Source organism: Adelges cooleyi, unplaced genomic scaffold (assembly GCF_023614345.1).
Source record: "Adelges cooleyi isolate 19-005CV unplaced genomic scaffold, UGA_ACOO_1.1 ACOO_flye_CR_arks_rails_tigmint_CR_PRNA_21, whole genome shotgun sequence".
Taxonomy (NCBI): Eukaryota; Metazoa; Arthropoda; class Insecta; order Hemiptera; family Adelgidae; genus Adelges; species Adelges cooleyi.
Window position 1 is genome coordinate 8333292 of NW_026095871.1, and position 26540 is coordinate 8359831.

A 26540-nucleotide genomic window follows, 5' to 3' on the forward strand; every position below is an offset into this window, starting at 1 on the left:
TTCACCGGACGATTGCTCACCAAGCAAACAGAACGCTCGAAACAGAGTATCGAACTAGCGACAGTGAGCGCTAACACACTACCGCCTTACCCACACGGCCTCTACTCCTCCTGATTAGTATACACGATAAAATTGTGGTGTTATAAAATAGTTAAATTTAATAGATATAAGTTTAAAATTAAAAATTAGAATTTATAAAAAATCAGCTGTTATATAAAATAGGATATAGTTTTCAGTCATTAATCATTATTTGTATTAATCAAGAGACCTCAAGGACCTCCTCAAATGCTTTATGGGAACACGTCAGGCAATAAAGTACTTAATTGGTTAAATATTTATTTTTAAAAAAAGATAACGATTTATTTTTCAACAATAACAGTGATGCATTTTTTATTCTACATGATATTTCTTAAAGCATAAAATGACGTATCATAAATATTATTAAAAAAAGAATACAAATTCAACGTACAAAATAAATAAATATAAGTAATAACAATTTTCTTTGAATGTATGCCAATTATATGGCTATATAGGCATTTAATTAAGTTAAGTTTAAAAGCTAAATTTTAACACAAAAGAAATCCATAAAAAAATAATATTATAAAAGTAGCAAAAATGAATATTTATTATTATTATAAAAATAATTTTAATAGCTACACATTTATCTGAAATTATGTAATAATTATAAAAATAATTCAGCTATTAAATAATTTTAGATTAATTGCATAATATAAACATTTTTCTAAGCTTTCCATAAGTTTATTCTATTATAATTATATATAAACATATATATATTTTATTTTATTCAGATTTAAAAGAATTTATCAACGATATTTGGGAAGATTGAGTGGATTTGATTTCAGAATTATTGGTCTCCATTAATTCACACATTTTTTCAGCTAACCACTAAAAGATTAACAAAAATTAAAACCTTCATACTTGTAACTTTTTTTTTTAAACATGCATTAAAATACGTACAGTAGATATATCAGCATTTGAAATGGGTACTAATTTGGTATTACCCTGCCTTTCTTTCCAACAAAACCAAGAACACTTATTGGTATTACTATCATTCGTGTGAATGACAATTCCGTTTGGTTTTAATTTTGGGGTACGTGTCATTGCTGGCCATACATACTCCCAACGAATCTAATTGAATAATTTCATGAATAATACGTATAAAACAGTTTTTCACTAAATTTTACAAAACTATACTTTATAGTTGCCAGTCCAGAAACTTCGAATGATGTACATAACTCTTTGGTTGGTTACCACAAAGATTTCTTTATCAGAAATTCCCATTCTAATATGATAAATGTAGCTGTCTGTTAGCTTATATTGTCCTTTTCCAACCGTCTGCAACATTGTAATATTGTCAGGTCAGTTAGTCATATATATATTATATATGTATACACCTAATTTAAAATTATTATTTGTTTGACAAATGTTTTGAAGCCAGTAATTATTCAAGTCTTACTTTCATTTTTATCCAAATGCGTAGTAAAAACTAATTAAACATACCTTTCCAATACTTAATGATAATAACATATTAAGGTAAAAAATGTACAATATTGTCAGGAATATTACAAAAAAGTTACATCTGTTTAGTGTAAAATAAATAATACTTTATTAATACAAATCCAACAAGTTTTTGATACTATGCTAAATTCCATTAGGAATTGTAATATTAAACAATAAATGACAAGCAAAAAAAAAAAACAAGTGCATTTCCAGTATGACATAATGATTTCACTGAATTCACAATGAATTTGATTTAGAACAAACGAAAAAGTATGCAAGAGTAATCAGAATTCAGAATTTAGGACACACGCAAGAAATACTTATCTTTTTAAAAAAAATTTTATTTAAGATTAATTTTTGATAATACTTTCAGTTTTCTGTCACCGTTTGCTTACTTTTCCTAAATAATAAATATAAATTAAAGTCTAATACCAACTTTCCTATACAACATTACATGGTCAAAACAATTAGTTAAATGTAATTTAAAACTTTCGTTTTCTTCACCTTTAATAGTTTGTATCCTTCAGCTTCTCGCTTACAATATGGTCTCACTTGTTTATCTTCTTTAAAGTGCCTTGGTAAACGCACACGTTGAACTTCCGATGTAGTATCAGTCACTCTAGATAAACATTAAGTTATATTGTGCTTAATGAAATTCTAAATTTTTATAAAAAATTTTTGTCATTACGAACCTTTTAATTGTGTTCAGAGTGCCACTAGTAAAATCCAATGCTCCAGACAAAGGTCTGGCTACAAGACCGACCATTCCCTGGCATACTCCTTTGAAAAATCCTTCAACTCCATCATTACGAGCTCCACTAATAGGTTTCTCAAAAACACCTTCTACGCCTTCTACTACGCCCTGTTTAAAAATAAAATAAGTAAGTATTTAGAAGAATTAAATTTTATAAAATCATTGCAGTTTTATTTTCAAAGAGTGTATTACCAACACAAGTCCTCGGCCTCCTTGTGCCAATCCAGCAGGGAAATTTCTAGGTTGCTCATTCATAATTTCTTGCCGCTTTTTTTGATAATTTTTATCAAAAGTTAGTGCAGCAACTCCTTTGCCTTTGGAAAAAAGTACATTATTTTTTTTTTCACATTATAGAAAATGTTTTATTTAATATCATTGAACTGTATGGAATATGTATTTTCCATACCCATTGCTCCGGTTATTCTACCAACTGCTCCAGCTGCACCTCCAACCGTATGACCAAACAAACTTTTAACACCCAAAACTAATCCTTCAGCAAATTCTTCAGGGCCTTGAATTGCACCCTAAGTATGAAAAAAATAAAAAATAATAGGTACTAATAAATTATGAAGAATTTAAGAGTATTAGAAAATAATAAGTTATTTACTTGAAATGGTTCATAAAATAGATCTTCAACACCTTGTTTGAATCCAGTTACAAGACCAAAAGGATTTCCCAACACATCCAAGCCCAGGACAAGAACATACATCTGCTTGATAAGTTGACTGACATAATGATGTTGAGCTTCTATTATTAGTTGACGCTGATTAAGCAACACATATTGGCGTTCGAAAAATGCCAACCTAAAATTTTAGAGAAATAAAAACACCATTAACAATCAAAATAGTTTACTTACTTTAATACAACATCTTGAACACTAGTAATCGTCACACCAATGCTTTGTAAGACTATATTAATAATGGGTGGAATATTTTCTAACTCGTTTCCGCTCAGTGAAAATGTAACATGTATCTAAAAAAACATAATATTTAGAGCATTATAGGTTCATAACCAGATTATGGAGTACATACTTTAAGTGGAGAGAAATGAAGCATGTCGTAATAATTCTTTTGGTCTTGTAAAGATGCATTAATAATTTGAGCCTCCAGTGGTTTACTTGCATACGATAAATCTTCATTAAATACTTTTTGCTAGAAATTAAATAACACACATAAATAATACTTAGGCACAAAGATCATCACATAGTGTAGCTTAAATAACAATCTTTTTATACTTATGATTCGGCACATATTATATATATTCCAACTTTCCTATTTTTTTTTTTTAAACATTATTTTGTTTATGAATACTTATCCTAGTTTTAGCAGCCCATTAAAGAAGTTTTCTGAACGCTTTTCCTTTCCGGGACAAGTTGTCAATTTGTCAGTGGAGAGAAAAACACGTTTTTAGTTAAAAATTATATTAATCAATAGTAAGTTTTAGAAATAAATAAAAGTAGTTAGCAACCAACCCTTTCGTCTTCAGAAATTTCATATTTCTCAGTCATTTTAATCAATGCATTTATAAAGCCAATATCGAGTTTAATATGAAACTCTTGAATAAGCATTTTATAGTATTTGTATTGTTTAACCGAACTATACTTATTTAATCGTTCTACAATACTAAGCTCCATGAATGGTTTTCGTTCTAAAACAAAACAACGATTAACAACTTATAATAATTAAATATTATAATAAAATTTACCCGTTTGTGCAATTGTTTTTGGTGGGGGTACAGGAGCAAAAACAACAGGGAAAATACAATTATCTATTTGGCTATCAATTTGAAGATGGTTTATCTTTGCATGAATTTGGGATGTATAGTCCGAAGACTGTAGATTAAGCCAAAATCCAGTATTGTAAATTCTTCTAATATTTCTTTTTGAAGGCTTATTTATAGTGTTTTCCTCGAAATTTACCTAGAGCAGTAGAATTATTATCAATAATAAAATTAAAAAACAAAACCAGCGCAGTGGGAAGGAAATCTAGAATAGTATAGCTGTTATCAATTTCAATAATTAAAAAACTAATAAATATTTTTAAATCGTACATCAATATTTAATTCCTTAATGGTAACAATAGGTTCGTTTTCACCAATTGCCAATTTTCTTGTGTAACGTATAAAAGCATGTTCAATTAAGTCGCATTCTTTTTGAGTCATCGGCTTATATCGAGATGCATTTAATTTTTTTACCTCCCAAATGACACCAGAGCTAAAATAATAAATAGCGTTCAGTTTCAAGAATATTGTAAAATGAATACAATATCTTAGATAAAAAAACTGATTATACCTTCCAATTCGCAAATACATTATTTCAGTACTAATGTCGTTATTAACCAACGACAAACCTAACGAATGAATTGAAACTAATATTTCTCTGTTAATAAATTCCAGTTTGCTTGATGCTTGACATTCTTCAGCAATATCAGCACTGATTGTAAACATGAGAATACGCTGTAAGCCATCCAAAAAAGACACCCAATAAATTTTCATGCCATCATCATGATTGAATACACCAACGCCGTCCTAGATAAAAAAAAATATAGGTTAAAGTCAAATGCAAATTTATAACAAACTAGATTGTAGATCTATTTTTTAACATAATAATAAAAAATAATCATTACTTTTCTTAGATCCGCTTGCTGCTGCATCATATTCCAGTGAAGAACTGGATGTTCTGTTGGAGTCGACCAAGTGAAAAACATTTTATGTTTAGGAGGTAAAATTTTACTAGGAGAAATAAAAAAACATGAAACATAGATACCAATTTCATAAAATTTTACTTACATTTCATCAATAAATTCTGACAAGTCATGTTCAATAAACTTAAGGTAATTTTCAGTATGATTTATGATCAAAGCTGGGGCCATTCCTTCCATGTATGGATTAAATGTTATATATGCACCGCTTTCTGTAATTTGTGTGTCCACTTGTATTGCACTATACTGTAAAATTAAGTAAACATATTAAAATTATCTTTTTGTATTTAAAGAAAAATTTTTTTAAAAAATAACTTTATTTCGAAGGCGTATTAGATCACTTCTTGGTTTGGAATATGGCAAAGGTGTAGAAGTGTCCAAAGTTCCAGTTACCCGAACAACAAATACTTTATCGTTTAATTTATGATTATCAGTAATATTCTGAGGCCAAAATGGCATACAACTGTTCGGACCAATCTGTTAATTATATTTCATATTATATACTTATTATCACTGATTACAAAAATAAAGTTTTGTAAACATGTATTTGTTTTATCATTTATTTTTAAATAAAAGCTAAAAATTACTCTTATCCAAGTCTTGGCAACTTTATCAGCTTCTTGAATGTCAACAGAAAATAGACATCGATTATAAACAATATAGAATGGAGTAAATATAACTTGTTTTGATAATGAATTGTTTGTTAATTGAATATGAACACCAATCTATTTAAAACAGACGTACATCAATAAACATGCTACCGTTATTAAATGTTTTTAAGCTTTACTTAAGCTTTCTTACTTGATACAAAGTGTCATTTGTTTTACACATAATTGACCCAGAGCTACCAGCCACGTCTAACGAAAATCTATCGGACCATAAACCAGAGTCTATTTTAACATATCCTCTTTTGTTGGCAAAAAATATTTTTTTATTAAATGACCACATCAACGGTTCTGAAGGATCGGTGGTGTGCCGTAACATATTGACTTCGTCATCAGCAGCCTAAAAAATAAACCAAAATTTACTATTTTAGCAACTTAAAAGAAACTTTGTGTGTCATGGAACGCGCGAGTGATGTGAAACTTAGATATCTGTGTTATATACTAACACACCATTTTGATAATTAGATTTATCAATATTATTATCGATTGAATAATATTGGAGGAAGTGAAAATTGAAGTAAAACAAATATTTAGATTTTTGTTGATAAAATAATTATTTTATTTCTGTAACTGTGGCAGATGGATTTGATGGGATAAAAGTGACAATATTTGGCCTATGTTAACTAAAATATGTCACCAACGTTTCAGATACAGTATTCTCAATCAAGCAATTGTTGCCAGTTCTGCGACGGCCACAACGGGCTTGGTATGCGTGATACAGTAGAGCCATGGGATTAGTAAGACAGTCTAGAGGCTGTCCTCGATGTTGTGCTTCGACATCCGATTTCACACTCGTATACTCGTTTACAACATTAGATGTTTCAGATCAAAAAGGTATAGAAACAAGACAACCTACTTTATAAGTAAGACTTTGTTCAGTCTTGTTGATCATCCAAAATGGACAATAAAGAGTTTTGATATGTGTGCCGCCTTCGTGATATTCTGTTCTAATACCAAAGTTTATAATGTTTGCGTTAGTTTCAGGTTTATCTTCATTGTTGGTAAACGACCAAATGGAAAATTCATCTGGATGCTCTTCAATAAAACATTTGCAATCCCAGTATTTATTTAAATACTTCACCTGTAAGATATTTCAATTAACGTAAAATTAACAAAACTGTAAGCACAGTGGGGATAAAGTATTTTTAAAGAAATAATTGACAGACGCAGAGAAGACGGATAATAAAGACTTCCACAAGAAAATTAATTGAGCTGGCTGACTGCACATGGAATTTATTATAATAAGTCTGACGGCAAAGAAAAGATTCTGTTCAAAGATCTAAATTAGTGGATCCTAAAGGAATGGATAACTAGGACATTTATTATGAGTGGGTTAAAACGTGGCAACGGGTGGTCTATAGTGAAGTTACAACCATTGATTAAAATTAAACAAAACCTATATTATCAGATATAATTACCTTTAATGTTAAACAGGAATACCCAATTTCAACAATTGGTAAATTTATTTTCTCTCCGGGAGCTAATTTTTTTATTTCAAAATCACCTTGCATTAAACAATCCAAATTCACCGGAAGAGCGTTTACCAATATAACAGTTGGGTATAATTGAATGTTATAACAGTTACTGGACATCAAATAGCGGTCTGTGTGTTCATAGTAAATATGCTCCATACTTCCTAAAACCTAAATGAGAGCCCAAGTAAGTGAACAAAATTACATGAATCACAATGCAATTTTAAGGGGCCTCTACACTAGCATTTATTAAGGCGAATTATATAGGCAATTTACGCTAAAAATTAACATTAAACTAAAAAGTTTAAACATACATATAGGAAAGAAGTATTTATTTTGATCATTTTTTTTTTTAACTTTTTAAAACGCATATAGGATCTATTTTCGTACAAATACACATGATTCTACTTCAAACGTACTGTCCTTAAGAATACATTAATTTAAGTTTTTAAAAAACATTTGAATTCTTCACAACATTTTCAAGGTGTCGTGACACAATTTTAATTTTTTTTTTCAGTTAATTAATTATTTCAATATAAAAAAATTTAATTTTTTAACTTTTTTCAACTGAAATAATTAATTAACTCAAATATTTTTTAAAAACTTAAATCGGAGTATTCTTAGGAACAGTACGTTTGAATTAGAATGAGTTGTTTTCGACCAAAAATACGCAGGTGTAGAGGCCCCTTAAATGAGATATTAAGTGACAAATCATAATTTTAAAGGTTGGTTTTTTAATTTAACGGAATATGCATAGTTCTATTTAACCTGTATAAAAAATGGATCTTTATCCTCGACTTGATTTGGTGGACATTGTAATAATGCCCGTAAGCTCATGACCGGTTGAATATCTTTCCAAATAAATGGCTTAATACATATTTGATAACTAAGCAAATAAATTAAATTTTAAACATAGAAGTAACCATTGTTTCTCTTTATTTCCTTACTTTTCTGAACAAAAGTATAACTCTTTTGTTTGTGTATAAATGGCGTGTACTGGTAGATTAAACGCCCTTCCAGGTTTTGCTTTCCCTATTAACTTTAATTTTCCTTGTTTTTTATAATAAAGGAAAATATGTTCATTGAAGTGATTGTATATCTAAATAAATAATATTGTGTAATATATTGATGATATAATTATTATTGTAGTTTAGAAATAAAAATAAATTACCTGAACAACGCTTCTTAGTGTTATGACCATACTGCCATTTATCACTTGAGTATCAGTCACCAAGCCCCAAGGTTCTTGTACTGTACTTAATTTGTGCTTCATATTGAAATATCGTTTATCTGCTTTTATTAAAGGCAAATTAAACTCTGTTGTATTATTATTTTCTTGGATCTAAAAAATCAAGTCACACACTGATTTTAGTTATTATACAATAAATCTTTTATCAGATACGCTCTCATTAATTTGTTCACCTACTTTAATTTGTAAAGATCTTTCAATTGCTTTGGTTTGACGCAAATGAACCGATACAGATTCATCTTCTTTAAGACAAAGATTAAGATTCTCACGGTCTTTAAGGATTGTTTCTTTGCTTGCTTCATCGTCATTGGTATTGTACAACTAAAATGTCAATTGAAACATTTAATTATAAAAAGAACTACTAAACCTGATTGTATGCTAATCAAGTTACCAAGTCTATCCAAAAAAAAAAACAAGTTATTTCGGTAATGAAGTTTAAATTAGCATATATAATATATATATATATATGCTAATAATTAATATATATTAATTTAATATATTTCCAACTACTTTACTTTAAATGAAGTATTTGAAATCATAACAGAAATATCAAATCCAAGATTGTTTTGAATAACATATGGGGCAGCTTCAATTCGCTTTGAAAGTGGTATTTCTGTTGTTATTGCTTCGTTAAATGCGTTTCCTAAGCTTGTTAACACTTCCAAGGCCGTTTTCGTCATTGTTATTTCAATAGTTTCCTAAATTAAATTTTCAAAATTAATTTTTTTGTCCAATATTAAAGGTCTAAAATTCTTACATATGATATCAATGATACTTTCATAGCTGGTTTTCTTTGAAACACTTCTTGTTCGTCTTCGGGAAGTTGATTGGGATCGGATGTCTCCAACTATATAAATGGTTAATATTTACCATGTAAATTACTTTTTAGCATTTTATTCAAAAAAGATATAAATACTACAAACTTAAATAAATTATTTATATGATTTTAAAATTAAATTAAACGTCATAATAAATAAATAGCCATTAAACATAATTTCAAAACATTAAATTTAAATAAATATGTAATTTGAGAAATTACAATATATATTTTAACTGCTATAATGTTAAGTATAATTATACTCCACACATATAAATGTGGGTACACACTAGAGCATTTTGGCGTAATGTAACTGTAATGCTCACATGTGTATGCCAATACTGTATCATTCGGGCATGCTCGGTTCACGACGTGGTCACTCCACTGGGTTGTCGGTTTTTGATGAACATCAAAGGAATGTTACATTACATTACCACTGTTGGTGTGTAATGTGAAACAACACTTGCTCGTTGCGAATTGACATTGATAGCTGTTTGATAGAAGTCCCTCCTGTACAGGAATAGCTTTACGGAATCTGGTGTTTTGTTTGGCAATTTTAGGACCAACTTAAGTTATTAAATATTCAAAGTCTGTTGATGACATGCGTACAAAGTTCCTCGGACGTTTGGTGAAAAAATGATAGATCAACAGCGAACAACACATTCTTGGTATAGTGTTCGGAGTAATATACGAATAGTGTTACGAGCGCGAACACAAACACATATTACATTACAACGTTAGATTACGCCGAAATACTCTAGTGTGTATCCACTTTAAGACAATCGCAAAAACTTAACTAAATATTAAATCTACTTACACTTCTGCACTAAGTGGTTTCCTCTCAATGTAATTCACATTAATTTACAGAAATTGCTTATTACTCAAAATAGATTATACTCAATAAAAAATAATAATACCTTAAGCACAAGTAACCACGGTTTGTACTTTGCTCCAACATTAGAGGATACTTCTACAGGTTCGATGAATGGTTCCCAAAGTGCTAATCTACTGTTATAGTAGTTCATTTGCAATTCTAATTCAGCAGCAACAGTAAGCTTAAAAAAATGATTTTCTCGTTAATACTTTTTATGTAGTAATATTTAGAGCTTGGATGGTGTGTCTTTTTTTTTTGGTGATTTAATTAGTGTTTGATATAAGAAGTCATTCTTACCTGAGAACTCCAGTTATTAATAGAGCCATTGAATGTGCATTCTGTAAGTAACATGGGCATAGTTTTAGTTCCGATTCCAGCTTCAATAGTAAATACGATTGATGGAATAGACACAAAACAAACTTCGCTTTTCTTTATTAAAGAAGAATTTCTGTCTCTTTCTAAGGAGCATGCTTCTACACCAACTTCTATAAAACATTTTGTACATGTTAGAGAATATAATGTACTTATAATATATTTAAATTATTATAATTCTTATTATCCAATAAATAAAAATGATAATTAAGGAATTAACCTGTTTTTAAAAACCAAAATTCGTTTTCATTAAATGGAGTCTTATTCCATAAATTTACAAACTCTTGCTCATCATATTTAGGCTCTACTAATTCATTTTCTTTTTTTTCAGTAAACGATTGATTGATTCGGTTCAGCATTTCAATATTAGCTATAATCATGTATTAAAAAACTACAATAACATTTAAAAAAATTAATTTTGTTTAATTCATTTCAAAACTGTACCTGGTGTTACTGAAATTATCAAAGGAGTCATACTGACATCTATGTTAAGACACGTATCATCAGGTGTAGATCCAATTATATTTATGGTTACTGGGCGTAAAATCTAATTTAAAAAAAATGTCTAATTATAACTATTTAGTCTTAGATTTGATTGTATAGCTTTATAAATATTTACTAAATTCATTGTTTCTTTTCTTTTCGTAGGATTGTAACAACAAGAATATATTTGTAAATCTTTAATTGTTCCATTCACTGTTTGACGAGTCGGTGTAGACATTTGTAACTTTAACATAGCTTCAGTCTAAAAAATAAATTGTATTTAATTTAAGCACTAGTTTCTAACGTTTAACAGAACAATGAACTGCGTTATATACATTTAATATGATAGCGTTTGTATTGATGTCATTTAAACTTTCGACCAATATTATGTCAGGTTTTTCCAATTGCACTCTTAGCATTAGAGTTTTATTATTTTCATATGGTTCTGGGACACTGGGTTTCTCGTTCTAAAAAAAATATTATGAAACATTTAAAATAATATATTTTAATAAATATAAATATATACTAACCAAAATATTTGGTTTGGTGGTTTTTGGTGAATCATTTACACCTATATTCTCAATTTGCGATGGTATTACAAAGAAGTTTAAAAGATATTGCACATACTCCATGTTCAATATCAAATTAAAACTAAATATTTTTAGCTGAACTATAAAACAAAAATTACATATTTTTCTTGAAATTTATTTAAGATAAACATACTAAATAAATACCATCTGATCCTGTTAGAGTTTGTTTATATTTCATGTCTACAGTATTTTGTAAAGTTTCATCATCTAAATGTTTCTTTCTTTCCATGTATCGTACCACTTTAGTTTCAGATGCCTTTGTCATTCGGGTATCATCTAGTATTACATCCAACAAGTACAAAGAAAGACTCAATGATAGGTCAGTTTGCATAAAACCGCTTACAGTCAAAGAGGAAAACATAAACTGACCCAGACTGTTGTCTTTAATTTGAGAGCCATTCTGCAGAAAATGACAAGATAAAAGTATTAAAATTAATAGAAAACATGTTAATTAATACAAATTTATAAAAAAAAGCCTATACCTTATCTGGACCTTCTTTAAATAGTTCTAAAATAATATTTTTTACGGTAAAATCAAATTTAGCTAAAGTTCTGACTTCTTGTACAGTAGCTTTTTGTTCTATAACCACCAAAACTTTAGTTTCTATTAAAAATAAGTAAAAAATCATATAAAGCCATACATCTTAGGTAGAATGTATGAGTGGACATAATAATGTCCATTTTAATATCAGTTAAATACAAAATTTTTATTTTTAATTATACCATTCACTAAAGAATTTATAAAATTCATATTAACATACCATTAGGATTTTTGTGTGAAATATTAGGATTAGGTTCGATAGCTGAGATAGCTTGATCGTTCTTTCCTTCATTTAAATTCTCATTTAAAACCTTCAACACAACTATATAATCTTCATGGCTTACTGTAACCTAAAATTTTAATAACAAATTAGTTTATAAAAAATAATTAACAAAATGAGAAATTGTATACTTTGATGGAATCAAATTTGGCTACGATATCAAAATCTGGATGTTCAGTGTACCAGGCAGATGAAAGATTTCTTTTTACAATAAGAGAAAACGTAATCGGTTGTAATAATAAACAGTCGAATACAAAAAATTCTACACCGTCTTTGAGTTTTACTCTAAAAATACAAAAGTATTACTCTACATAACTATAAAAATAATAATTGATCGCAAATCCAAAATAACTAACCTAGAAATTTTTAAATCTTGTAAATTGAGATTTAACTGGTCTATTATTGCTGGTATTTGGTCAGATCCTTTATGTACAATTATAAAAGAATTGGTGATGGATAAATATCCAAAATCTAAACACAAAGCTTCCAGAGTGTTCGAATTTTGAGGTACAATCAAAACTGGAGCCTTAAATAAAAAAAATAATATAATTTATCATTTTCAACAAATTATAATAATAAAAATTCATAATATTACAAAAAAATTACCTTTAAATTAATATTAAGAGCAATGCGAGTGGCAGATTTAACATTCAATTTCGCAGTAGCCACAGCAGCAGCACTTGCTTCATAAACAGCAGCTTTACCTGCTTGAAAATGATTAGTGAAGTCCTATTTGAAAACAACAAATGTATAATGTAGAATTGTAAATATTAAAACTTTATAACGATGTGATTAAACCTGACTTTATAATTTAAATTTAACCCAAAGAAAACTTATTTACATAGTTCCATACTAAAGCTAGCTATATATTTTAATTTTTTGAACGCCAATCAAAATGAACTATTAATATATATAAAACCCCTGCTTCCTTTTGCAGCAAGACTCTAACACTCCCAAACATTTTACCCTAGATGCGCCTATGACCAAAATATAAAAAAAGTTTCAAGCTAACCTAACCCAACTGTAAAAAAAATAGAGTAGAAATAAGTAAAAACTTATCAATATTGATCAACTTTAGGTTCGGTGTATTTTTTGAGTCTACTTATTAAACTAAAGAATCACATTAACAACTTCATTTGAAATTTTATAGTATTTAGAATGACTTGTATACCCTAAGAATTAAGGATAAATTAATTATGGTATTAATACTACTAAGGGCTATCATTATACTTGGTAATTTGTTAATCAACAATAAATCACAGTAGATTGATGAAACCTACCAATAATTTAGTCACAAAACTATTTAAGAAAACACATTTTATGCAGCCAGAGGTTATGGACATGTAAATTTCTGGAGAATCATAATCCACTAAATATTGTTCGTTATACATAATCATTTGGAATTTTAAAGCATCGTCGTCCTCAGCTACGTGAATGATCTAAACATTAAATATTCATATACTTTAAAAACACATCAATTTCATTCCTCTTTAATAATTTAAATTTAAATTTATAAAAGATAAAAATATATTGGATTAGTATAAGATATGAGTAAAATTGTTATGCAAATGTTTTATATTAATTTAGTAAAACTAGTATCAACCGATTTCAAAACTAAATGAATGTACTTACATGTTTATAAGCAGTATTAGGTGATGAGTCTGAAACACTTATATTTTGCAATTTAGCATCAACTTGAATATGCGATTTATTCATTATGACGGAGGATTCAAGCTTAGTAACAAACATGTGAGCCAAATCTTCAGTCTCTGTCACAATTATTAATTGAATTTCACCAATCTGTGCTACTAACATCATATCTTTTATACTGTTATTTTCAACTGTTCTTTTGCTCACTAAAAACCATAAACAATTTTCCAGATAAAAATAAGAAAAATGTTTAAATATGTTCAAGGTGGTACATTTTCAGACACAAAAAAACATACTTTGTTGAACTTTACTAGACGCTGATTCCTCTAGTATAGTTGACAAGGCTGTGGAAACTAATGGCATTTTCTTTAGCTTATCTTTTTTAGACAATTGTTTAGCTATTTTAGGTTCAATAAGATAATCATATTGTTTTTGCATGTTTTTTATATTATTACTAACATTAGTCGACCAATCTATAAGATTTAATAAAGCTTCTCTGTTAGCCGTTGCTAATAGTTTAGTAAAATTTAGTTCAAGCTTTTGCATCACACTACCATAGGTAGTATGAAATTCTGGTGTGTTTTTGTCTACCTACAAATAAATTAATTGATTTTACTTTAGATTAAAAATTTTAAAGGTAAGACTTAAATTTTTTCAAAATTATTTCCTCACCAAAGTATACTTCATGAGTAAAAGGTATTGATTTTCGTCTTCATTCGGTGTGTCAACTAAGGGAATAATAGTGTCTTTGTGGTATTGGGCAAGAAATAATCTTCCCAGTTTCAGAGAAATATTTGTATTAAATGTTTGTTGTGTCAGCGAAAGTTCTAATGTGAGTAAATTGAAATCTAAAAGTGGGCTTAGCCATGAACCTTTGCAGTCACATGACAATACTTTTATTGACAATCCTTTAATATACAAAACATAATCATAATAAGTATACATTTTCAAAGTTTGAATTTAACAATATCGTTTTCCCTCTTACGTTTGAGAACCAATTTTACATCTACTGACGTAAATTGAACATTTATGTCTGAAGCTTTTTCTGCTTCCTTTCTTTGACTTGTCAAATTTTTAGTCATGTTAAAAGAATCAATTTTTTGACGCAACGACATAGCTGAGCCGAGTATATCGAAATCCTTTAATTATGTGGAAAAATTAAATAATATTACAATATAATATAATGTGATTCATCTGAATATAAATTTAAGTCAAATGTGTAAAACCATACAACATTACAATTGCCTATTGCAATAAAATAAAATAATATCCATTAAAATTAAAAAATGAACTATGTACTTACATGTGGACTATCATCTGGTTCTTTCGTTCCTTGTGGTAAAGGAACACTCAAAAACACCGATAGAGCATCTAATACACGGTTTTCTATAACATAATTTGATCGCAACATTATCGTTTTTCTCAATACAAAATGTAAATCAAATTAGTAATTATGAAAAAATAAGAAAAAGTATCTTAATGTAAATTAAAGTAAGTAAATTAATTTAGTTAATGATAATAGAATAATTTATTATTTTTAAAATATCCTGTTTACCTGCTACGGTAATGATAAGCTATACAAGTACTTAAACTGTGTGATAAATTTTTTTTTTTTTTTTCAAAATATTACAATTACCTGCTACTTTAATATCGATATTTGGAAGTTCTCCGGTCACTTTAAGTAAAGGCAATCGAGGATCATCGGTTATTAGACACTTTTCTACTTCTATTAAAAGATTAGTTGGTTTAAGAATATAAAGTTCATTTTGATAAGACTCGTTAAATCCTCTTTTCCATTTTTCTCCCTTATTAGCAATTAAAATCTAAAAAGGATATTAGTTTCAAAATAAAAATTTGTATTCATCATTTAGATATAAAAATAATATTATAAATTTATATGTTACTTGTGCATTTTCTAATTCAATATAGAAGCGATCATAACTACGATTGACAATCTCTTGTAAAACTTCAGTTTGGGTAGCACCTTTTTTATGCATTGACTGAATACTCATTTCATCTATATTTTGTGGTTTTGATTTTATTTTTAAACTTCCTAAATTAAAAACTAGAACAGACTGGTCTCTAGATAGATAAACAGACATATTTTAATTAAAGGAATTTTGTATCGACTAATCCAAAGATTTAAAAATATGTATTCTCACTTTTTATAAAACCCTCCATGGGGTATAATGACATAAGATGCCATCATGTCAATTTTTAATTCAAGTCTCTTGTGTTCTTCAATAATATGTTGCATACCCAATGCTGATTTTTCTTTAAACTCAGCAAATTTTGATCCAGCTACTTCTTGTAATCTATAGAAGATAAAAAAAAACATATATATATATATATATATATAAGGGTGGTTAAAAAAAACCTTGCTTTAGATATTTGTTTGCAGTACCCCCTCTTCCGTTTTTTTATGATATAAAAAAATAATTATGTGAAAATTTGTGTTCGATTTCTCAACCGCTTCACATTGCGCATCAGAGTTGGAATTTCCAGGACCCTTTTTGGTTAAACTTCAACTCTAATGTGACACGTGAAAGGGTTGAGTAATCAAACCTAATTTTCACAGAGTTATTTTTTTATATTGTAGAAAAAAATGGGGAGTTGCTGCAGACAAAATTCTAAAGGAAGGTTTTTATTAAACACCCTAATATATATATATATATATAATAGAATACTCTGTTTGGTTATTTTAACATATTTTCATTAATTACATTAGTCTTAATGATTGATAAATTTAAAAAACCGTTATGCACAAATAATATAACTACAGAAATTATTTACTTACTGGGTTTTAACTCTTGATTGTTGTGTTGTGAAAATATTTATTATTTTGATTATAGTTTGTGCATCATATATTAGTTTTAGCGGTTTAAATGATAATTGTACTCTACTATCACATGATTTATTGATAGGGTTCGTCTCAAAGAGAAAACTAAACAAGTACATTTGTCTGTCAAAAAAATCACCATCTTCGAAAGATACCAAGTCTTGTGCACTTTTATACTGATCAAATGCTTTTGATGAAATAATTTTGGGAATTTTATTTGATTGTGGAAGGCCAAATACTGACAATGTTTCACCACTAGCTTCGATCCTAGAAACATATTAATAAGAATTATAACATAAAAGTATAAACAAATATTTTTTAAAGAAATAATAATAGTTACTTTATAGCATTAGCAGCTACTCTTCTTTGAACATCCAAGACAAACCCCTTAAAATTAATTGACAAGGCTTTTTGTACAGAAGTAAATTCTTCGTCATAGACTGATATTTCTAATGTGTGCAAACAAAAGAGAAATTTTGTATCAACAAATGTTTCTGGATAGTTTGTGGCTGCTGAGCTTTCTTGATAGCCAATCGCTTTGTACAGTTTTTCTTTTTCAGTTGTGTTCATAGCTTCTTCGAATTGTCGAACTGAAATACAATTATGAACATGTTAGAAACAATATTAAGTAGAAAGTTTATTATTACAAATTACTAATATCTTTTTCCTTTTCTTCTGTATCACTATCTTTTGCTCGCCAATAGCTAAACCAACCGCGTTTTGATTCAATATTTTTAATTTCCTCTTGTATTTTTCCTTCCCTTTCAACCTAAGTTTGATAAATAAAATATATTTAGATTAGTACATATTATTTTATAAAATTAATATAAAGTAATACTATTTCTATTTTTAAGTAATATCATACTATTTCAAAATATTTAAATTAATTGTATTACATCAGTACACATACACAAGCAAAATAACATACCATTAACTCATCACGAAATCTCAGTAGCTATAAAGACTACAAATTTTAATTTGGTAGGTAGGTTCCTAATAAGCATTTTCTAAGAATAGATGTCCCATAATAATCCCTCAAGGAGGAAGAAATAGGAAGTTTATATGTATAGAAAACACTCTTAGCTAAATTTTTAATTTTCGTATTATACTATTATCAACTAAACCTAGGCAAACCCATGTATACAGCGTGATTCATTTTGGGTAAGACACTAGTTTTCTCCGAAAATATTAATATTTTGAATATTATTTTTTCCCTATTTTTTTAGATACACTTTGTACTATATTTTTTAATACTTTGAATTTTTTTATCTCTATCCCTTATATGATTAAAAGGGTCAAGTTCACTTTTTCAAATGACAACATATGTTTTTAATTCCACAAATTTGTAGGCAAAAAATTTAAAAATATGTTACCGTTTGAATTTTTAATTTTCATCCATCTGTTTATTAGCTATGACTTTGTAAAGATATTACATTTTCTCCTAAATATTGTCATATTTCTTCGGTGTCCCAGAGACCGGTAGCCCATAAAATTCTTATTGATGCTCGCATTGTCCGATAGGCAAGGTTTATTGGTGTACTCACACCAATAAAACAAACACAATAAAATGTTTTGAGATAATGGTTGACCAGCGTATCTTATCTACTAAATTATTATTTTATGTGATGACCGGTGTAATAAAACTACTTTTCTTTGTTGAACCGAATGAAAATCTTAAGAAACATAGACAAAAATTTAAATCTTTACAAAGTCATAAGAAGTAAACAAATGAATCAAAATTCAAAATTCAAACAATAACATTTTTTTTACATTTTTGTCTATATATATTTATGGAATTTAAAACATATGTTGCCATTTGAAAAAGTGTTGTCCTACCCTTTTTTTGTATAAGGGTTGGAGATACAATTTTTCACAGTATTGAAAAATGTAGAACAATGTGTAACTAAAAGTAAAGGACATTTTTTTTTTATGTTCATATTTTCCGAGAATATTAGTGTCTTACCCAAAATGAATAACCCTATACGAGCAGCTAGTACAATAAGAAAAACAACAAAATACTTTTAAAATATTTTTTTTAACATAGAATAAGATTTACTACAGCACCCCTATTTAAACAAATTTAATAATAATTCCTATAGACCTGACTACCCAATCTTAATGTCCTGCTTCCTTTATTTTGTTTGTTTAAAAGAAAAATTAACAGAGGTAAACGTATATAAAAAGATTATAAAGAAATAAATATTTACAAGTTGTTTGAAATTACCTCATTTTCAACTCTTTGCCTTGTCACTATGATGTTCATTACATCCAATTTACTTTCCAACTCCTCCAGTGCTTTTAATGTTGGAACAGAAGTTTTTTTTGACTCGAGTTTTTGTTTATAATAAACAGCATAATCTCTTACTGCTTTTCTATGAGCAGAAATATTATTCCAGTCCCAGTTTTTATTAACTCTTCGGATATCTTCTTCTAAAACACATGTAAAAGCAAACTTCCACCTATTTTTAAAATACAAATCAATATTATGATATTCCACACAAATACATTATAATGATGTATACCATTCTTTGTAGTGTCCTTTATACTCTTTTAATAACGGCCTATATTTCCTATACGGCATGGCTTTAGTCAAACGATCTAGTGATTCTGCAGCCATAATTAAATCTTGGTATTGTGTTTTACTTATTCCTAAAATGAGAATGGTGTTCATTGATAATTTATGTATATTGTACAATAACCTAAATATTGAATGTTAGAGTATTCTTTACAGACCATATTAGTAGTATAAAAAAATGTATTTATTTTAAAACTATCAAACTTTGTTCTATTTTATAAGCTATACATAGATAAATGTAATTATATTTTTTTATTTAAAATTAACATACTTAAATTTAAACTCTCCATATCAATACTAATAGCATATTTAGGTATTGTAAAATCACTGCCATCTAATTCTGGCTTTGGATTCATTTTCATTTTAGCTTTGGCATTAATTGGACCTAATACTGTAAAAACCAAAGTAAATATTTATAAGTAATGTAAAACATATAATATACATTGCTAGGTACATATTATATATTAGTGCCTGTGATTTTAAATGTGTAATTTAAATACACGTGTACACGAACCCCGTGTAATTAACATACACGTGTATATACACGTGTAATTATAAATACACGTGTATGTTAATTACACGTGTTTCACGTGTAATCGAATGCATGTGTAATAGGGACCTCTATTATATATACAAAATGTAATTATCCAGAACTCACAATACTCATAGCCTTCAGGAAGAACGTCTTTTTTTGGTATCCCATTAATAAAAGAATTCTGAAAAGATTCCTTTAGTTGGTCTGTAAATAGACGACCATTTGAATTCCAATACAAAGCAAAACCTTCCATTGAAATAATCTAAATAATAAAAAATGACAATTTTGAAATGTGCACAATTCAAATGTTTAATATTACATACTAAACTATAAACACTGGTAATAAATAATTTTTATTTTACATTAAGTTTTCTATAAAAAGTACATTTTTTTATTATTACAAAAGATAAGCAGTAGGTGCACATTACAGTTGCAGTGTATTTGAATACGTACAATAAACAGTTTAGTACACAATTTCCAAAACTTTAACTTGTAAAGAAACTAAGTGCGGAAACAATCTCTTATATTTTGTAATAAGTTCTTAAGACTTTACATAAAAATATGAATAAACTTTTGTTAAAGCCCACAAAACTTAAAAATGTATTTTTATTATTCATTTAAAATTTTAACACCGTACTTTCTTTATTTCACAAAGAAATCAAAAGAGGTTTTGTTTTCTATTTTTATAATTATTACTTAAATGTATTAAATTTAATTAAATTGTATTACCTTGTAAATCATAGCTAGCGGATCTTGACCCTTATCTATAAATCTTTTCCAGTTTGAATCAGTCGAATGAGATGTTAAATCATAAAGTGTACAACCAAATGAAAATGGATTATTTGGAAAAGTTACCCTATCTTCATATCTTATATGAATAGATTTTATGTTGACTTGAACATTTCGTATAATTTGAGTTGCAAGTTTTTCTACAAATGAATCTTTTGTTTTATCTTGTTCCAATTCTAAATTTAAAAAAAACAAAATTAAAACCATTGTTCTTAACAATATATTATACACTATTCAAAAAAAAAAGTTGTAACAATAACTAATTTAGAATAAAACAAACCATTTTTTAAATTACTAATGATAAGTACTATTTTCCATGTTTATGACCACAAAAGTATGTAAGAACATAGTGGTCAAGTGCTTTTAACCAGTTATGGTTAAACAATAAAATTTAACAGTAATATGTCAAAAGGCACAAATCGGCTATTATGCATTTTTTTTAGAGAAGTAGAAAACAACATTTGAATAATTCTAAACTAAAGCTGTAATGTTTAACATCTATTCTTTAAAAACTGTACTCAAAATATTTTTTTTCACAGCTGAAAATTAGCAAAAAAAAAAAAATAGTATTTAGTAAACACTTTGTATTTTTTCAATCAAAATACGATTGTAGTGATAATAGGGAGCAATTGATAGCAATTAATAATATTGTTTACGCCCAAGTACTGGAAAGTTTATTTTACAAATATACTGATATACTTTTTGCAGCATCACCATTGTATGTTATAAATTGTAGTAATTCTATATTTTATCATTTAAAAGTATGTCATACTATTTTTTTGTTGATCCAAAAGTTTTGCATTTTCTATTCTCAAAATTTCATTTTGTTTCATAGTCTGTATATTTTTTTCTTCTTTCTCCGCATCATATGTAACATCTTGTGTTGGAACAACAAGCAAAAAAAGGCTATCAATCGAAGCTTCAACAGCACCACTATACAGATTTGTCCAGGGGATTTTTAAAACCAATTTACCTAAAACATAAATATACATTATGCTTTGTTTGAATACAAATGTTTTATTGTAAATTTACCCAGATGTCCATAAATAGTTCTAACTGGTAAATCTAGGCTGTCCAAACAAGTTTCCTTCAGTTTTAAATCTCTTAAAACTACATCTCCTGAAATTAAATTTCAAAATAAACACCTCAATCAAAATAAGATTTTGTTATTAGTAGAAGCTATAAATTGATAAATGTGCAAATTTCTACTTGTAAATTTAACAATTAAAAAAAAATGTCAAAAATAACTTTATCTTATTAAATATTTCTTATTGCATAATATAATTATTGTTTTTTTTTTTATTTAAAATTAAGAACATTATTTTATTAACAATAGAATTCCTGTTCTCTCATTTTTAGTTTAAGAATATTATAATTGTATAATGACACACTTTTTTTGTTTTTTAAATAAATAATAATATGTAATACATGTTCATCATAAGATATAGAAGAGAAATAGGGAATATGAAGGAACATCTTTTTTTGTGCCTGCTATACAAAATCGGCCATTTAATATACCTAATATAATATGGTATTTTTGGGACTTAGTTTTCCCGTACTGTTGGTTTTGTCTACAAATACATTTTCGATATGCGAGTTTATTTACATAAAAGTTGTAACATATTCAAAAGAAATATTTTAAAGCTATCTTTTACTAATCTTAAATTTTACTAATCTCATATTTTGTCATGCTTTATCATTAAACTTTGTATGTTTTTATTTATATTTTCTATTGTATTCATAAGAATAAATAAATAATAAAAATACCTATATTACTGACCCGACTTGCAAAATTATTTGACTACTAGACTGTAATACATTTTATTGTATTTTTATGTTTAAATACATACCTAATTATTAAGCATATTACACTTACCGCCCCATATTCCAATATTTAACTGAGAGCTATCCAAATTTTCAACATATTCTCCAATGAACCTGTTGAGCACATCGGCTACTAAAGATTCGAAAACCATGATACAGAATTGTTTGAATAATGTTCTCAAATATAATGAAACTCAAATTCCAAACGTGTGACTGAACATTGTTGATTCATTAATAAAAACTCCAAACACGTATTGTTTGTCTGGATCATTAGTATATAAGATTATAATTTATGATAATATTCTTAAAAAATAACACAGCAGGTTAATGCAAAATCACACGGGTTATGAAAGTATTGGTATAAAAAACGCCGTAATAAGCACAGTGGAATAAAATAATAGATAATTTAAAATCATAAATTGATAATAAAAATGTGTAAACTTCAGATTATAGCGTTATCAGTAATTCTCATTATTAATAATATACAATATATATTATAGTATGTATGTATGTGTATAGTAGTATGTATGTAATATAGTATGTATATATTTGTTTATATTTATGTGGCGCAAGAGATATTATCTTCGACACCGATTCCGTAATAACTCGGTATTCAGTATTCAGTATCTATTTTAAATGGCACGGGTCACACGTTCGTCATACTGTTATTCGTTTATGAACAAGATAAAAATATTAATTTTATGTACAATTAAAAACCAAATTTTTTAATTTGATAACATAATATTATGCACACCAAAATAATTGTGTTGCAAAAATTGTGTTAGTGCATTAAACAGATATTTTTAATAAATATTATTTCATTTTAATCCCCCGTGTAAAATTTCACAAAAAAGTATAGCGCTAGATACTTATGTATGACAATAGATAACTGATATTCTCTTACACATATTGAGTATTGACATATAAATACATGCAGGAACCCAGAGACTTATAGACTTGATATTTGTTGGCATAGAAGTTATTAGAATTGTTGTCATAGAAAATAGTAATAATAATGGCAGAGCCGGTCGACGTCTAAAAATAAAATACTGTTGCAAACAATGTGTGATTTTGTTCTATTATCATAATGATAGTCTATTATAATAAATATTTAATACAAATATTAAGAACTATAAGTCACAAAAGAGATTACAAACCACAAAAATAAATTCGTTTACAATCCTGTAAGATTTAGATGACAGCTTAATATTATAATAAAAGTATTTAGTAGGATCAGAAAACGTTTCGATGCGGATTGGACCATATTTTTTTCTATGCCATTATATGCTAAGATTAAGATGACTTGATATTCAGGTTACCGGAGTATGCCGTAGAATCTTGTATGTTCAATTCTGTCTGTTAAAATTGGGAAGTAACGGTATCTAGTGTTTTAAAAAACAAAATGTATCTCAATAAACTAAATAATGAAGATTTTTTGGGTGATTTTTATAAATGTGTATCATGTATGGTAACATTATCAGCTGTGTGGAAAGTGAAAAGTGAGCTTTATATATGACAAACTAACGGAAACACAAACATTACAGATGACCACGTATTATATTACTATAACACTATACTTAAACGCCGGATAGTGTTAACGGCTCTGTAAATTATCGGTTGTTGGACTTGTAAAAAACAGGTCCGTTTTTGGTTAGGAGTTAGGACGTAACTTACAGATCGATTATTAATGTGAATTAAGGTCGATGTTATCAATTTTAATGCAGTAATTACAATAATTTTATAGAATTTTTAATTTTATTAACTTTATTTCTTATTATAATAAGAACTATAATATAATATTATTAGATTTATTAAATGAAGTGTGGTTTAATTTATTTGGTAGCCAACATCATCAGCTTCTAAAGGCCAAGCCTTGTTGTTGTAGCCAATCATGTCTGTCACATGCCCTCCTCTTGAGACTTTGGTAAGAGGTACAACCCATCCAACGGAAGATTTCTTCAAAAAAGGACTTACGCGGTCTTCCTCTAGTTCTTTTACCCGCTATTTTTCCTTCCATAATGATGGTGATGAACTCATTGTGTCTTAGGAGATGACCAATTAGCTTTATTTTTCTTTTCATTATTGTTTTCATCACTGTTCTTTCTTCATTGACCTCGTTCAGCACTGCTTCATTCGTCTTATGTTCTATAAAGCTTGTTCCTGTCATTTTCCTCCACATCCACATCTCCATCGCCTCCAGCCTGTCTTTTTCATTTGGTAGCCATGGTTATCAATAATAACCGTAATTTTGTTATGATAATACAACATTTCTTTATGCAACACTATTAGTTTACTCAATTATTAAAACTTTACACAATGAATTAGTTACATCCTATCCATGTAACTTACTAGGACATTAACACATTTACAGATTTTTATGCAACCCGCCCTTAAACCCTAAAATTAAAAAATAATCCACTCAGACAGAACGGCTGAACAGTGAACTACTTATATGCAGAGTGTACTATTTTTATTTTTGTGGTTAAGGGTTTAAATCACGAACTAAGATACTAAGGACTGGAAACGAATGGGTTGGTAGGTGACGGGGGTGCGGTCATGAAGTGTATAATAAATTTGGTATTTAGCTACTGAAGTACGCTTTCGTATAACAAAAACGTAACATTCTCGTATCGGCTAATCGTCATTCAACAGTGATTTCGAATTTTTATTAGTAATAAAGATTTCATAATTTTTTAACTTTTAACCACTAACTCGTTTGTTAAAGAGACGTATCTGATGTCTATAAAGTTTTTACATTTTTATTTATTATCAATGAAAAAAACTAACTTTTTTTTGCATGAATTTATATTATCGATAGAATTATTAACAACGCTACTCAAATAGAGTAGGAATAGCTAATTTTTTTAGTGAGGGGCTTATTAGATTAAACGTCAAATTCAACTAAAACTATTATTAGAAATGTTCAAGTTATGTAGGTAGGTAGTAGGTACCCCGTAACTATATTATACCTAATATGAATCAAAAATCAATATTTACATACCAAGTATGTCCAACATGTCCTATGTATATTAGGTGCAACATTTTTTCGCGGAAGAATTTTGAATTAATTATATTTTCGCAATTTAATTTCTTTATATATAATAATTTTTTAAAAAAGCAAACAAATTATGTTAACAAATTTATTAGAAAAAATTCTATTTCAAAATAATTTTCTTATTTTTTATAATTTTTCTCACATACATACGATATATTTGTGTTTTAATGAAAAAAAACCATGCAATTGTCCTTTTTAAGAGGCTAGACGACAAAACTACCCACAAAAAGAATTTCTTATAATTTTATAGTCCGTCTTTAGGTATGAAATAATCCAACGGCAATCGTTCGTCATGGCGTTGGTCAATGTTCTATTTATATTTTCGAGTCGCCTCAGTCGGTTGGAAAATCGGGTGGTTGCTTTAAAGTCTTTTTTAGATTAATTTCTTATTTTAAATAATTTATAATGATATAGTAGATTACGAACTATATTTTCGTATTTGCACGTTCTTTTTTATAAATATCAAAAAAGGATAGTGACTGCTAGCTGAAGATAAAAGCCTCAATGGACTCTATGACCAATAGGGCGACGGCCGACCAGCGGACGGGATGTTGGCAGCCGCCATTGCCGGTTTCCCGTTTGCAATGAGATCAACATTTTTGAAACGCTTGCTCACACCCGGGACGCATGCCCGAAGTCTGAGCTGTTGCGAAATTCGGGCCACTACAATGTACTCACCTCTATAGCCGACCTGTTTCGCTCAAAAGTATTTGTGGAGGTAAATTGTGAGGTTCACGATGCTACGTTAGAAACACCCAGAATAAGAGGATCGACATCATTGCGCTAGATTGTAGGAAAAACCACGGAGCATCCTAAGACCGGACCATACAATGAGAAACGAAAAATGCATGAAGGGACCAGGAGGTACACGAGGAAAAGAGCCTCATTACAATCTGTGTATACCATATCTATCCGAAAAATACGATATTCAAAATTGGAGCGTATATGGGTGTTGA

The 26540-nt window shown here is 28.2% G+C and overlaps 1 protein-coding gene across 3 annotated transcripts; it reads right to left on the minus strand.

Annotated features, from left to right (window-relative positions):
- Positions 1 to 720: 720 nt before the first annotated feature.
- On the minus strand, positions 721 to 22905 carry LOC126834138 (intermembrane lipid transfer protein Vps13-like). Of its 3 annotated transcripts, none has more exons than XM_050565850.1 (60): positions 22582 to 22905; positions 21738 to 21824; positions 21478 to 21678; positions 20646 to 20881; positions 20040 to 20178; positions 19653 to 19772; positions 19329 to 19455; positions 19031 to 19265; positions 17461 to 17575; positions 17147 to 17396; positions 16765 to 17073; positions 16130 to 16282; positions 15872 to 16049; positions 15604 to 15790; positions 15271 to 15353; positions 14953 to 15106; positions 14640 to 14875; positions 14264 to 14558; positions 13950 to 14173; positions 13598 to 13756; positions 12924 to 13046; positions 12674 to 12843; positions 12449 to 12602; positions 12258 to 12387; positions 11979 to 12100; positions 11641 to 11896; positions 11437 to 11576; positions 11242 to 11373; positions 11043 to 11168; positions 10868 to 10970; positions 10644 to 10793; positions 10349 to 10533; positions 10095 to 10232; positions 9118 to 9207; positions 8876 to 9058; positions 8538 to 8681; positions 8283 to 8453; positions 8059 to 8210; positions 7880 to 7997; positions 7058 to 7282; positions 6496 to 6720; positions 5776 to 5979; positions 5562 to 5699; positions 5290 to 5451; positions 5063 to 5220; positions 4900 to 5005; positions 4566 to 4801; positions 4325 to 4487; positions 3980 to 4193; positions 3747 to 3922; positions 3307 to 3426; positions 3132 to 3247; positions 2883 to 3078; positions 2682 to 2799; positions 2468 to 2589; positions 2214 to 2383; positions 2026 to 2140; positions 1216 to 1356; positions 979 to 1149; positions 721 to 906 (listed from the first exon to the last, which is right to left on the minus strand). In XM_050565850.1, the coding sequence occupies exons 1-60, from the start codon at positions 22679 to 22681 to the stop codon at positions 802 to 804; spliced, it is 9756 nt and encodes a 3251-aa protein (XP_050421807.1). In that variant the 5' UTR covers positions 22682 to 22905; the 3' UTR covers positions 721 to 801. The 3 variants fall into 3 exon arrangements, with proteins under 3 accessions (XP_050421807.1, XP_050421806.1, XP_050421808.1); XM_050565849.1 differs by having other exon boundaries at positions 722 to 906; positions 10349 to 10536; positions 22582 to 22904; XM_050565851.1 differs by lacking the exons at positions 721 to 906; positions 979 to 1149; positions 1216 to 1356 and adding an exon at positions 1697 to 1921 and having other exon boundaries at positions 10349 to 10536; positions 22582 to 22904.
- Positions 22906 to 26540: the final 3635 nt, after the last annotated feature.